Source organism: Podarcis cretensis (assembly GCF_951804945.1).
Source record: "Podarcis cretensis genome assembly, chromosome: 3".
NCBI classification, from domain to species: domain Eukaryota; kingdom Metazoa; phylum Chordata; class Lepidosauria; order Squamata; family Lacertidae; genus Podarcis; species Podarcis cretensis.
The window spans coordinates 39,209,595-39,224,238 of NC_137172.1; the positions used below are offsets into that span (position 1 = coordinate 39,209,595).

Consider the following 14,644-nt stretch of genomic DNA (forward strand, 5'->3'; position numbering starts at 1 on the left):
GCAGGCTTTCGCTGAAGCCTGGAGAGCAAGAGGCGTTGGTGTGCACCGACCCCTCTCGCTCTCCAGGCTTCAGGAAGCTATCTGAAAGCCTTGCAAGCCCGGCGGGAGTTCCCCCTGGGCTCCCACGGCTTGCACAGCGCTGCCTGCACCCCGAAGGCCCGGCCCGCTGAGCAGTCGCGCCGGGGCTTCGGGTAGCTCTGTGCAAGCCGCGGGAGGGCTCCCACGGCTTGTGGAGAGCAGCCTGTTCTGGGGGCTGGGGTCGGGGGAATAATTTTTTTTTCTTTATTTCCCCCCAAAAAAACTAGGTGTGTCTTATGGGCCGGTGCGCCCTATGGGGCAAAAAATATGGTAATTTTCAGATTTAGTCCAGTTATGATATCTAGAAACAATACACAAACAATGTACAGGCACCCCCCCCCACACACACACACATGTACGATTGACTTGCATGAGACTAGGTATACATGCAATACTGGGAAATAAAAAGATTCACCCTAGGGAAGGGTGGGGAGAAGCTGGAGAGTCCTCGTGGCTCGCAAGGAGACCCGGGAGCCAGAAAAGGACATATGTGAAGGTGGAGGAAGCCCCAAAGAGACCTGAGGCACAGCGAGGCTTTGTTTATGCTGCTTAGCCCCACTACCTAACGGCAGATGCGCAGAGTAGTGAAGCAGCAACACCTGCTGCTTTTCCATACAGTACATCCTCCTGCTAGCTCCAGAGCTTCAGAGTTGTGTGGGAACAGCAGGACAGGGGGCTGGGAAGCAGGGGGAAAACAGGTGTTTAGAGGGTGCTCCCCACTTACGCAATTTGAGCTTATGCACGTGGGGGCTGGAGCGTAACCCTCACATAAGTCGGAGGATGCCTGTCTCGCCACATTACTGCAGACTGCAGAAACTGAGCCCTGTTCTTTCAGGACCTCCTCCTGCAATTTTACTCATCATTACACTTCAAATTGAGCGAATGGACTTCTGCAGGGTCTGGACCTTCAGGGTCCAACATGATTCCTCTGTATGTTTGTGTTTCTCGTCGTAATATCGTACCTCTATATGTTTCTATTTTATCAGCTAGAATTGGAGTCCCTCTCATAGCAGTCTTATTAAGGGACTAAACGTACAATTTAAAAAAAAGAAAAAGTCATGAGTCAAGGTAACTTTCAGGTATTTTATTACTCTATATTTCTATTTATAGTCTGAAGATCAGAGCAGACAATAAATGACATTTCCTCAAATGTGTTGCATATGAGAGCTGTATTTGACACAAAAGGAAGCTACAGGAGTAAGGAAATGTTTGGGTGGAAAGGAAGGTTGTTTCACTTTTTTATTATTCTGTCCTATTTAGTTTCTCTTAAAGCTTCTTCTATACTCATTACATTGCAAGCCCTTTGTGAGTCACTATGGACCCATCTTTGATAAAATAACTGTTGACTACTCCAGATCCACAGAATAGGGTGGGCTATTCAAAATAAGAAATAAATGCTTTTGTCATTATCGCTGAGGCTTGCATTTGGTACTGCTATTCTAGTTGAAAGTTGTTTTTTTGTCATTTGTCCTCTAGTCCCTCCAGTGGTGGAGCCCATTTTCCAGGATATCCGGCAAGCTATAGGGCGCAGTGTCACCCTTCGCTGCACCATGCTCAAGGGAAGCCCCATGAAAGTGGCTACAGCTGTCTGGCGATTCAATGGGAGTCTCCTGACAGTGCCTCCAACGGAGCAGCAGGACTTCTCCGAGTACAAGGTGGACAGTGTGAGCCGGGAGACGAGTGGCAACTATGAATGTAGCATCTCCAATGACGTTGGGGTGGCAACCTGCCTCTTCCAGGTGTCTGGTAAGTCCTGCAAAGAGCATCCAACTTCTTTCCTTTTTAGTAGATTTCAGTGTGGATAGAATTGGCTAATAGCTTGCAAAGGGAGGCAAGAGAAGTCACCATGTCTAAGAGGCCTGTTATTGTAGTTGGACCTACTCGTCCTGTGCTGTACCACGCTCCATGAATGCCATTCTCTTCATGGTGCACAGCCCAGGCCCAATTCCTATGCCTGCTTTTGCTGTGTGAGGTGCCATCACAAAGGGAACTGCACAGGAAGCCATTATCCTCCGTGTGGCTCTAGTGACATCAGCCAAAACAATGCAAAGCCTGGTAAATGGGATTGCGACTGGAACGGTTTCAACCCTTATAGGGAGCCACTTCTCACAGATGGCTTCCTGCTTTCCACGGCACCCATACAATTCCATTTGTATTAGGAACCTCCATCTAAGAGGAATCCTTGAATCCAGCTCATATTAGATGATTGTGTCACCCACTGTGCTTTAAACATCAGCCCAACAAATGTACCATACTCCATACTGGCACATTCAGTTTTGTGCTGCAGGCACAGGTCTCCTAGGCTTCATCAATCAGATGGACTAACAGAAAACAAACCATTTGTCAGGTCAAGCTACAATACAGCATGGAAATAAACATGCCCAATCCTATTGAAAACGATATGCTTACCTCTGTATTGGGTTGTGCTTCTTGAGTCTACCATAGCATGTAAGCTGTTAGAAACTCAGAATATACATGAACACAGCATTCTTATTTTCTTGTATTCTTTTTTCCTGTAAGAGTTGATTCGGGAAATCACAGGCCATGAATTGAGAATCCCTGTTTGGTCCTATCAGGGACGCAGGTGGCACTGTGGGTTAAAGCCTCAGCGCCTAGGGCTTGCCGATCGAAAGGTCGGCGGTTCGAATCCCTGCGGCGGGGTGCGCTCCCGCTGCTCGGTCCCAGCGCCTGCCAACCTAGCAGTTCGAAAGCACCTCCGGGTGCAAGTAGATAAATAGGGACCGCTTACCAGCGGGAAGGTAAACGGCGTTTCCGTGTGCGGCTCTGGCTTGCCAGAGCAGCGATGTCACGCTGGCCACGTGACCCGGAAGTGACTCCGGACAGCGCTGGCCCCTGGCCTCTTAAGTGAGATGGGCGCACAACCCCAGAGTCTGTCAAGACTGGCCCGTACGGGCAGGGGTACCTTTACCTTTACCTTTATCATCTATCTATCTATCTATCTATCTATCTATCTATGCATGCAACGTTTATATCTTGCTTTTCCTCCATGGATGTGAAGGCAGCACACATAGTTCTTTCCACCCACTTTCATTTTATCCTTACAACAGCCCTTTGAGGTAGTTTAGGCTGAGAGCTAGAGACTGAGCCAAGGTGAGCTTTTTGCTTTGTGGGGATTTCAACCCTGGTCTTCCCAAGTCCAGGTCTGACACTTCAATGACTACACCACACTAGCTCTTGGGCTTGTTCTCACTGGAAGAAAAACCAGCCATTTCTGTTGTTTTTTTCTCGGCTTTGTGCTGATAAACCTTCAGATCTGTCTGCCATTTGCCAAATTGAGTATCTCAGCCAATCTCTCTACTTGATGGCTGTCTGTCATGTTGTCACTAAGTTAGACAAGGAAAGCCCTTTTGGTCCTGAATCTTTGGACAGACCCACACCACACATTTAAATCACTTCCCATGTACATTGAAAGCACATAATGCCCCTCAAATAATCTTTGAAAGTGTAGCTTTCTCCTCACATAACATTTCCCGGCATCCTTAACAAACTACAGTTCCCTGGATTCTTTGAGGGAGGGAGTCTTGTGGATTTGATTTAAATGTATGGTGTGGATCTGTCTTGGGTGTTTGTGTATGCCTTGCACGCTCAAGAAACCAGCTTGTCCCAAAGCACCTACCGATACATGTCTGCCCTTTTATTATAAAAATGTGTGTGCATTTAATACTCAGACTATATATGCCACTCCTTTCCATCATCCATGGAAAGCAATGGCTGTTTTCACACAGATGCAGTCCTATCAATGACCATTTTAGCATATTGCCCCACATATACACTAGAGCTGGTGCATGGAGCTGGAAGAAGCATAGATGAGCAATCAGTCAATTCTTTCTATGCCCCCAAATAGCTGCAAACACACTCCATTGATGACAGGTAGAAAATTGCAAAGGACCCAGTGGTGTACTTGATTATTAAATCACTGGATCTTCCATTTTGGGAATCAATTAATTTTTTTTAAAAATGGATATTATGCAAGTTAATGATTATCATCCATTCTAATTTCATTTCTGAATCTGTTATGAGACTTGACTTCACAGTCAATACAAGATGAATAAGCAACAATTAGTCTCCAAGGTGGCTCTGAATCTCTGGCATACACAAAAAAATTGTGTCAATAAAAATAATAAGAAAAAGGGGCTCAGAAGTAAACATCAATATTACCATTGTAAGTTAATAAAAATAAGCATTGAATCATTTCCATTTAACTATAGCAGAGAAGAATAGCTGAGCCATTCTGATTGGAGTGGAATGTAATAGAATGGAAAAAGATGGCACTTTGGAAATGAGGAATGGCAGTGGGGAATATTGGATATCTTGGACTCTTTCCAGTAATACAGCTTCTGTGGCTTTTGGTTGGGCAAATCCTAGGAAATGACAACAGCATGTAATCAAGGACATCTATTGATGGAAATATTTCAGTACAGTGACATACCATGGACTTATGGGTCTAAAGATGTCTACATTATGTACCCTTAATTTCTTCTAATCTGAAAGTGGCTGTGTATTTATTTAATGCTACATCTTTTGGCTTATCTGGTTTGAGCAGGTTTATTAAATGTAGCCTACATTAATGAAGGCAGTTGTTTGGAACAGGAGCTATATAATTCAATAGACTTTTGTTTTTTGGATTAAATTTGTAGAACTGTAAACAACTTTTATCAATGCCAGGTGCAACCACTACCTTAACAAGAATCACAAAACCAAAATAATTATGGGCATGTTCTTTCAGATTCTCCTTAAAACCAGCAATAAAAAATATTCCAGTATCTAATGGTAGCTCATTCCATTGCTCAACATTAATTGCAAATGCCATCCTCTTCTCTGATAGTCAATGCCCCTTCTGTATACCTTCACTATATACTGCCTCTGCATGCTCCTGTCTTGCATTTTATGAGCAATTTGTCCTACTCCTCCTTTGCACATTTGAAAATCGAGTTCCATCCTCCTGACTACTCCAACTTCCTCCACCACATTCTCTTCAACGGGAAGCTCCCATTCCAAAAATGTTGTTATCATTTGATGCACTTTCCTCTCTATATAGATAGATACACACACATGATTAAAGACAGCATCATTTATGCTTCTATCATAACTAATGCTGTGAGAAGTGGGTTCTTTGCTAAGCATCAAGTATACAAAGTGCATGTTTTGGGTGATTTCCAGCAACATCATTTCAGCTTCCACCACAAGGAGCAGTACTAAGATATGGGTATTTCTTTGAATGTAAGGATTGTATGGCTCCTCTTCACCGGCTGCTTCCTCTTCCCTTTCTGCTATTTATTTTGTAATGCAAAGCCAGATTCTTCTGTGTTGGGTATCTTTGAGATAAATTGTTATGTTGCAAAGGACAGTTTTAACCTAAAATGAGCAGTATGCCACATGGGAGGCAAAGGTAATGATAAACTCACTACCATTTTAGTCTTGTCTCAGTCACTGTTTTAAGCAGCAGAGAGATTAAAGCTGGTTCAACTGTAGTTCTACACACGTTCTTGGGAGAATCATTGTCCTTTGGTGCTGCCTTGTTCAAGTCCATGTCAACCACCCAGTTCAGATAGTAGAAATTAAGGCAAATAAGAGCCTGCTCAGTGTGGTCACACGTGACTATGGAATATCAGAACATTTGATGGATTCTTGTGATCCTCACTACATAGTTTTATAACAAGTTTCCTCCCCATTCTCTCTCTCCCTTTTCTCCCCTACCCCTTTCCACTTCTCAGCTAAAGCTTACAATCCTGAGTTTTATTATGATACCCCTAATCCTACCAGAAAGCAATCCAAGAACTACTCCTATGTTTTGCAGTGGACACAGAAGGAACCTGATGCAGTTGACCCCATCCTTAGTTACCGGCTAGATGTTCGTCAGGTAAGACCACCATCTTAAGTGCCAAAATCCATTTCTATTCTTTTTAGTCTGAGAGCACATCAGTGCACCACCTCACTTAGAGAGTGGGAACTGCTGTTTGCAAAACAAACTGGAACTGAGGGCATGGCTCTTCTTTTCCCATTTTACAGAGCAGAGAAGACAGGTGTGTGGTTTAGCCCTCAATTTCAAGATAGATGCTGTCAATGATTGAGAGCTTAAAAAAATAAGTCTGCTTGGAATTCTCAGACACAGTGCTTTGAATACGGCTCTGATAGGAAGAAAATTTTGTAGTCGTTAGTCAGCACTGTAGATTTCATAGCCTAACAATTCAGATGAGTGGAATTTCAGACTCTTCACTTTGAACAAATAAAGGATTGTAAATTGGAGGGCTCTCCAGGTTGGAATTGCAGGGGGAAGTCATTGACTGTTCATATTGCACAAAGCCCTTCATCAAGTTGTCATAATAATACTGGAATGTTATTAAACTTTGCTGGAGCAAGATGTGGAACAAAAAGGCTATTGAGCATAAAAGCGAATAATAAAGGATACTACCAGGAGAGGGGAAATGGTACCATACGTTGTAGCTATAGAAAAGTGTTTTGTGCTGGGAGGGTTGCATTCTGAGCATGGATTTGTGAATCAGGGAATCATCTCTGTTTTCAGTCAAGCTAAAGTTCTTGGCTATAAGACAGTTGCTACCCATAAAAGCCAATGAAATGACTTTGGGTAAAATATAAGAAACTGGGCTTAATTGGATTGTTTCATATTTGCTAAATAAATAAATAAAAGACATCCAGACACTTTTTATTTTATTTTATTTTATTTTATTTATTTTGGCATTTGATGCATCAGTCCAAAATGTGACACACTGTTTCAGTTTAGAGCTACAAATTTAAGCAAAGAAGAGACATGACCTGGGAAAAGCCTTTTTAAAATTTTCATGTATCGTCATATTTCATTTTTATCACGTCTAGGAACCTAAAAATACCTTTACATACCTTACTGCTCCCTGTGGTCATTGGGATTGCATTTCTTGCCTCAATGAGACAGCCATCTTAGAATTCAGAAGAGTTAACTATGTTTGGGGGTTGTGCCTTTGGCTTTGTCAGTGGAGATAATTCTGTACTTAGAAGTGAACTTTTAAGTTTTGTTGTTGGACAAGTTAACTTGCCCTCAAAGGGAGTGGTGTTTGACCTGTGTTCATAAATACCACATGTAAGTTCAGATATGACCAGCTCCAAGATGAGGGTAGAAACGGATGTCACCAAGTTCACAGTGCTCTTCTGGTATTAATGCCCCCATGCTATATAACATTGGAACAGGGACATATAATGTAGCTCCACCCCTTAGTCTTCACAGAAGCAGTGTTGCTGTCTATACTGGCAGCGCTTTCACACATACAGCTGTACATGCAAAATTGCACTGGTTGTGCAAAGGGTAAAGACAGGGCTACTTTTGACGACTAATGTTAGAAATGTTTTTCACCTCTCAGTTATAAGTTGCCTCAAGAGCTGCTGTGACATGCTTCTGAAACCAGTCCCAGCTTATTTAGGACAGATTTTGTGGTTTAGCCTTTAAAATGCTAAAATGTAGGGGTTTGCCTATGAATTGACTCCCTGGCAAAGAAGAAATACAGCTAAAATCTGAATATTGGAACCAGTCATTGCATTCTAATTGTATTTGGCCTTGGGTCTGATAAAACCAAAGTAGGATATGTTTTGGTCTTTATCTTTAAATAAGGAACCTTGTTCATATTAATTCAAATTTAACTTCTAAATTCTTACCTGGTAATTGTTAGCATAAGTTATAACAACTTTCAATAAGATATTTTCTAGCTATTGGATTCATATATTTCACATTATACTTGTCTGCCTTTGACCATTTGAACTTAATCAATCTCACCGTATACTACACTTCTATTTATAAGAAATCAATGGACCTTTAAGGCTTATTCTGATATTGCTATTGGCATCCTTAGAATTTTAGTAAAAAATAAATTGATCGGTTTGGTATTATTGACTGACATGTTGCGATACCTGTGGCTAGGGATGGATGGATCTGTCAACTTCAGTTTCTCATTTTTCCAATCCAGTTCTCCACATTTCTGCATTAGTATGCCAGTCCTTGTGAGAACTTAATAGCATTTTAGAGTGCATGTTTCTAATACAGTGGTGCCCCGCAAGACGAACGCCTCGCAAGACGGAAAACCCGCTAGACGAAAGGGTTTTCCGTTTTGGAGGCGCTTCGCAAAACGAATTTCCCTATGGGCTTGCTTCGCAAGACGAAAATGTCTTGCGAGTTCCTGCGGGTTTCCCCCCCTTTTCCCCCCCTTTTCCTAAGCCGCTAAGCCGCTTATCAGCTGATCCGCTGATAAGCCGCTTAACAGCTGATCGCTAAAAGCCGCTAAACCGCTAATAGCGCTAATCCGCTAAGCTGTCAATGGGCTTGCTTCGCAAGACGAAAAAACCACTATACGAAGAGCCTCACGGAACAGATTAATTTCGTCTTGCGAGGCACCACTGTATATTCATTTTTGCAAGCAATTTCCCCTAAAACAATGGGTTTGTGTACGTTATTTTCATTAACATATGCATTTTTATGCTCACTTTCCTCTACAATATACATTTTTGTACACCTTATTGGGCTGGAGAACGTCACCCCAAAATTCAGAGAATTTTGAAGGATAGCTGCACTTCCATTCATGCATTGTTTTGGGAAGAGTGAAGTAGTTACCCTGCCACTTTCTCCCACCCAGGAAAACGCTCTCTTTTGGAGGTCAGTTAGGTTTTCTGTAGATTGGTGTTTGCTCTGATTAAGTAGTAAAGAGTGGGTTTTACCAGGGAAAGCAGTGGGGCAAATGGTAAACCATTTGGACGTGTGCCTAGAAAGCATAGGACAAATGGAACACCTCTCGGACCCATGCTTTCTAGGCATGAAATAAGCAGAAGTGTGGACAAGCCCTTAGTTTTGCATTAAAATGCAAACAAGCCAAAGTTCTTCGTAATTCCTTCTTGAGACCAGGTTTTTGGGTATGTACTTTGGACCTAGACATCAGAAAACTATTAGTAACACATTCCTAGCTGCCATATTGTACATGTGACAGCAGCTGCCTTGGGTTGTGGAGCCCCGTCCCCTCCACTGGTGGTGGAGAAGCAGCAGCAGTGGCTTCCAGTGAAATGTCATGGAAATCTCGTGAGATCTCCTAGGACCTTGCCATATGACCTAGGTAAAGATTGGCAGCAGGATGGCACTTTCCCGTGTTGTCTCAGGTGGTGAAACAAGATAGGCTGCCACTGACAGGTAAGCACAGCAAATACAATGATCAAATATGCTGGAGCCCACAACTGCAGGGACAGCATCCTATGGAAGTGTGACATCTTGAACTGGGTTACTGATCACTGAAGGTAGCAGGCGTATTGGGCAACTTTGTGTTCTTGGAGCTATGCTGTGAGGTGTTAGGTTGTGTTGTATTGCAGGTGGATTGATACTAAATTGGAAATTTACAGTGTGACACCATTGGAATCCTACTTATAGCCTTAGCATCATGGAGGGGGGCCTTGCAAATAATCTAGTGCAACCTACTGCTCAGTGCACAAAATCCAGAAGTAGAGCATCTCCATAGATGGCTGCTCAGCCTCTGTTTGAAAACAGTACAGTAAGAGAAATCCACCTCCCTTCTAGTTAATTGCTCTTATTGCTGAATTGCTGTGTCAAACACTTTATCCTAATGTTCAGCTGAAATCTTCCCTCCTGCAATGTAAGCCTTGCCCTCTGTGACAGCAGAAAACAAGTCTTTGCCCTCTTCTATGTGACAGCCCTTCAGATAGTTAAAGAACAATATCAAAATGAGCCTTCCTGAAATCCACCATACACTTTTGACTTCCCTTGCCTTTGGCTTTTCAAAAAATCTTCACTTCCAACATTACATAGTCACTTTCCCGCAAAGGTTTGACTACTTCCCTGTTGTTAAGATCAAGTCAAGGATAACCTATTCCTTCCTTCACCTCCTGAAAGAGAGAGTTGTCACCATGACATGTTAGGCATTTGTTGGAGATTCCATGTTTATCAGAGTTCATCTTCTAGGAAATAATCAGGGTAGCTTGAAATCCCCCGTTATTTATTATATAAAATACAACCCCATCTTTCTAGTGTCAGCACATCACTATTCACTCCTACTAACTCTTGTTTTTTCTTAAACATCTGTAATTTGTTACAGAAAAGCATCATCCCCATATTTCGGTGCTCGGTAGTATTCTGACCACAGTGTTATTTTTATTTATTTCTGTTTATTTTTAACCAGGTGGGCTCCACAGGGCCACCTTGTTTAACTTTCTCTTGTATGGATTTTTATGCATATAACACCACTTCCCCTTCTGTTGCATCTACTTTCTTTGAGCAAGTAAATATATTCCAGTTGTTACTTTCTGGTCCATAGAAGTTGGCTAGTCAAGTGTCAGTTATACCTGTCAAGTGTCAGTTATCTTCTGCTAGGAGTTCAAGCTCATCTTGTTCCACCATCACCCCTGTGCTCTGTAGACATAAAATCCTTGAGTATTCATCTCCAATGTTTTTTCCTGGTATTTCATTGGGGGTTTGAGAAGCTCCCCCTGCTCTAGGCACCCTAAAAAGAGCCTTCTTTTTTTTCCTTTCTTTTTTACTTATTTACTGGGGATCATGAAAACTTCACTAACGCATGGATTTTAAGGCTGGTGCTTTTAAAGGAGCCAGAGCACATCAGGACATTTAATAGGTTAAGCTGATGCTTGGAAGTGAAATACAGTATTATTTACTATATGTACAAGGCAGAACCATTTCAGAAGATCAGAGCATGTCTCTTTACTGGTTCACACAGAATATCATCCTTTGTGCCTTTCTTCCACTAGCTTGGTCTCCCGGGAAGGGTCTGCCTCTATATTAGTTTCTCATACAGCGCAGAGCACATCATCAGCACTTAACAAATAATAACAATTTTAGCAGTACAGTACACAAGGGAGCCGCTTATAATGAAGGTGCTTTGTCAAAGAGCATCTTTGCTATATGTTGAAATTCGCTCTTGCAATTTCCAACTAACAATGTGTGAAGATAAAAGAAGATTGCATCCTTACTGGGGCAGCTTGGAATTGGGACTCCAGACAAATGAAGTTCAACATCTTGATGCAGTCCTCTTGCTGAGAAAGAGTCCATCCCACTTAGGGAGCTAAGAGGTAGTATTCAGGATAGATGTAGTGAATAACATAAATGTAATTCCATTTTCTCACCCATAGCTGGGCCAACTATTGCTTTGTGTTCTATCTGCACCTTATTCTACAGCAAAACCTCCAATGATTCCTATTTCTTTGGCGGAATCACAGTTTATTCTTGCTCTAATTTAGTCTTCTATCTCCACGCTTAACAATACAAAGCTTTCTGGTACATTCCAAAGTTCTTCAGTAAATTACCATATTGTAAGAAAAGTGCTTTATAGAATCATAGAATTGTAGAGTTGGAAGGGAGAGTCCATAACCTTCTGGGGGAAGTCCATTCTGCTGTTGAACAGTTCTTACTTTCAGAAGGTTCTTCCTGGTGTTTAGTCAGAATCGCCTTTCTTGTAACTTGAATCCATTGGTTTGAGTCCTAGCCTCTGGAGCAAGAGAAAGCAAGCTTGCTCCATCTTCCACATGGCAGCCCTTTAGATATTTCAAGATGTCTATCCCGTGTCCTCTTTTCCAGGCTAAACATACCCAATTCCCTCAACTGTTCCTCATAAAACTTGGTTTCCAGACCCTTGATCATCTTGGTTGCCCTTCTCAGCACACATTCCAACTTGTCCATATCCTTCTTCTTAAGCTTGTTAATATTGCTTGCTCTTTGTCCCACTTGGCCATTTTTAATTTTTTAGATTTTTGTCATGCATATTTGCAAGGCTACAATAATATTTTATCTGCTCTGCATAAGCCAGACAACATTCCTTCGGCCGCTTCATCTCTTACATGATAAATTTGTATTTCTAACACTCTGGCCACTTTATGCACTCTTCCTCACCAGTATTGCAGTGGTTTACCACTCTGTTCAATGGCGTTTTCTCCCTAGTAAGTCTGTTTAGGATTGCAGCCTTAATTGTCTGGAAAATCCATTGCTCAGCATTAAAACAACAACCTTTTTCTTGCAGTGAGCTGTCAAGAGATTTAAATGTTTTGTGGTGATATCATTATGAAACTGTAAAGCTTTTTTATTTGCTTCATGGGACCTTAATGGATTATACCTTGGAAATCAAGCCCTGTAGTCCGTCATTCAGATGAAAATTTCTCTATTTCTGCCTGATATTAAAAGCCATTTCTTAGGTCAGGGTAGTCAATGTAGTGCCCTCCAGATGTTGTTGGGTGATAACTTTCATTGTCTCTGACCATCAGCCATGCTAGCTGGGCTGAGAGGAGTTATAGCCCAAAAACAAGCTAGGGCCTACCATGTTGGCTACTCCTGTCTTAAACTGATCCCAAAAGGGATGCTTCTAGGTAATGTTGCTGAACTCTTTGATAGCACAAGTGATAGGGTGGGATGCAGGAAGGTAGTATATTTTCTAAATTAATGTAATTCTGTATTGGGTACTGGTGAATCCTCACTGTTCCTAATATAGCTCTTTTCATTCCATTTCATCTCTGGTCTCTCACCATGAGCTCAAGAAGGCCAAAACAGAGCTACTGACCTTTTCCTTCTGAACGAAACCCTTTCCATTTCTCAAAGTATAACCATCTTTCATGTTGCAGGTGCTTGTAACATAGTCCTTGAACTCTCTATGTTTCATTTCTCTTTTTCTTGTGGTAAGGTAACAAACTGCCTCTTCATGATCTCAGTTTTTATTTATCCCCTGAGTGCCTCTCTTCTGGAAGAACATAAGGATGCTTGAGAATCCAACTGGGAAAAGCACAAAAAAAGTTCGAAGAATGCTTACATAGAAGATTTGTCTGGGTAAATGACAAGTGTGTGTTGGTATGTGGATGATTATTGCCAGTGACTAGAATAGCTTCAAACCTCTACTTCAGGTAGGCATAAGCTGCCATTGCCATAGCCATAGCAGAACATGCAACCATAAAACAATCATGGATCATTTATTCTCTTTATTGGAGATGGCCAATCAAAATTAAAAACTAGATAACTATGGGTCACTACATTGATATTTTGTAGATAAAAGGAGAAAGCTATTTTAAGGGGAAACAGTTGAAAACTTACTCTACTAATCTGGAATTGCAGTAAATTGAGAACCTATCTTGTGAACATTTCTAGGATTCATTTCACTCCTTAAATTAAAACTTCTTGTCATATATGCTGTCAGGTATCCTAAACTGAAGATTCCACCGTCAGCTGTGGCAACTCTGTGTGTGATAAGAGTTCTATTGTTACATTTTGCGATGTGCTTTTGCCCCCTTTACACTTTGTGGGGCCAGTGAAGCCGCAGGCAGAGGGCCAAGTCATGGGGAGTTGCAATAAACACAGTACAACCATTTTGGGATTAAACAGCCCACAACTATATTGATTACAGGTGTCAGAAAGTTTTGCCACAGGCATTGGGTGTATATCCAGTATCAATTCAACCTGTCTGCTTGTTTTATTATTTGGCAGGGTTAACCAAGGTTAAGCCCCACCGCCGATTCGCCACCAAACCACTCACATCTGCAACCTGGGCCTGACTGGCTTTTATAGCCAGATAGCAGACCAGAAGGAAGAAGTTTTCCCTCTGGTCTGCTTCCCAAACCATCCACCCTAGCTCACCCATGTTTAGCTGCAACCATGGGTGATCTCCAGCAGCCAGTGGAGGAGGAAGTGACTTCCTCCTCCAGCTCACTGAGTCTGGAAGACCACCTGGTACTGCTGCAACCATGCTGGACCTCAACCACTGCTTCCCTCCAGCTGGCGGTAGGCAGTCCTTCCATGGAACAGTTTAGCAGGTCTTCAGTGGCGTCTAGACATGTCATGACATAAGATTCTCCTAGACCATATACATAATGTTTCACTCTTTACTACAAATGACTGATCCGCAATGATTAAAGCTGTCTGACTCATGCACTTTGAAATATAGCAACTTCTTTACTAGCCTAAATGTGGGTACAAGAAGAGAAGAAGAGTTTGGAATTGATATCCCGCTTTATCACTACCCGAAGGAGTTTCAAAGCGGCTAACATTCTCTTTTCCCTTCCTCCCCCACAACAAACACTCTGTGAGGTGAGTGAGGCTGAGAGACTTGGGTGACCTTGGGCTAGTCACACCCAACAGCTGCATGTGGAGGAGAAGAGACACGAACCCGGTTCACCAGATTACGAGTCTACCGCTCTTAACCACTACACCACACAAGGACTTAGGGCTGGGGAGGAGTGGAGCAGTGAATGCACAGCACATCCCAGCTCATGGAGAACCAGTGTGGTGTAGTGGTTAAGAGCGGTAGACTCGTAATCTGGTGAACCGGGTTCACGTCTCCGCTCCTCCACATGCAGTTGCTGGGTGACCTTGGGCTAGTCACACTTCTTTGAAGTCTCTCAGCCCCACTCACCTCACAGAGTGTTTGTTGTGGGGGAGAAAGGGAAAAGAGAATGTTAGCCGCTTTGAAACTCCTTTGGGTAGTGATAAAGCGGAATATCAAATCCAAACTCCTCCTCCTCTCCTTCTTCTTCTCATGTTAGCTAGGGTAGGACAGAAGGTGGTGGCATTTTCTGC

General features: G+C 42.4%; 1 protein-coding gene across 5 annotated transcripts in view; it reads left to right on the plus strand.

Annotated features, from left to right (window-relative positions):
• The window catches only part of MDGA1 (MAM domain containing glycosylphosphatidylinositol anchor 1), a 248,235-nt gene that overhangs the window by 143,961 nt on the left and 89,630 nt on the right, over positions 1 to 14,644 (plus strand). For all 5 annotated transcript variants that reach the window (XR_013836862.1, XR_013836863.1, XM_079969201.1 and 2 more), the window contains exons 9-10: positions 1,555 to 1,824; positions 5,814 to 5,959. Coding sequence is in view for 3 of the 5 variants with exons in the window: in XM_079969201.1 (XP_079825327.1) it covers positions 1,555 to 1,824; positions 5,814 to 5,959 (416 nt within the window). In the remaining 2 variants the exon portion in view is untranslated. The remainder of the gene's footprint in view (positions 1 to 1,554; positions 1,825 to 5,813; positions 5,960 to 14,644) is intronic.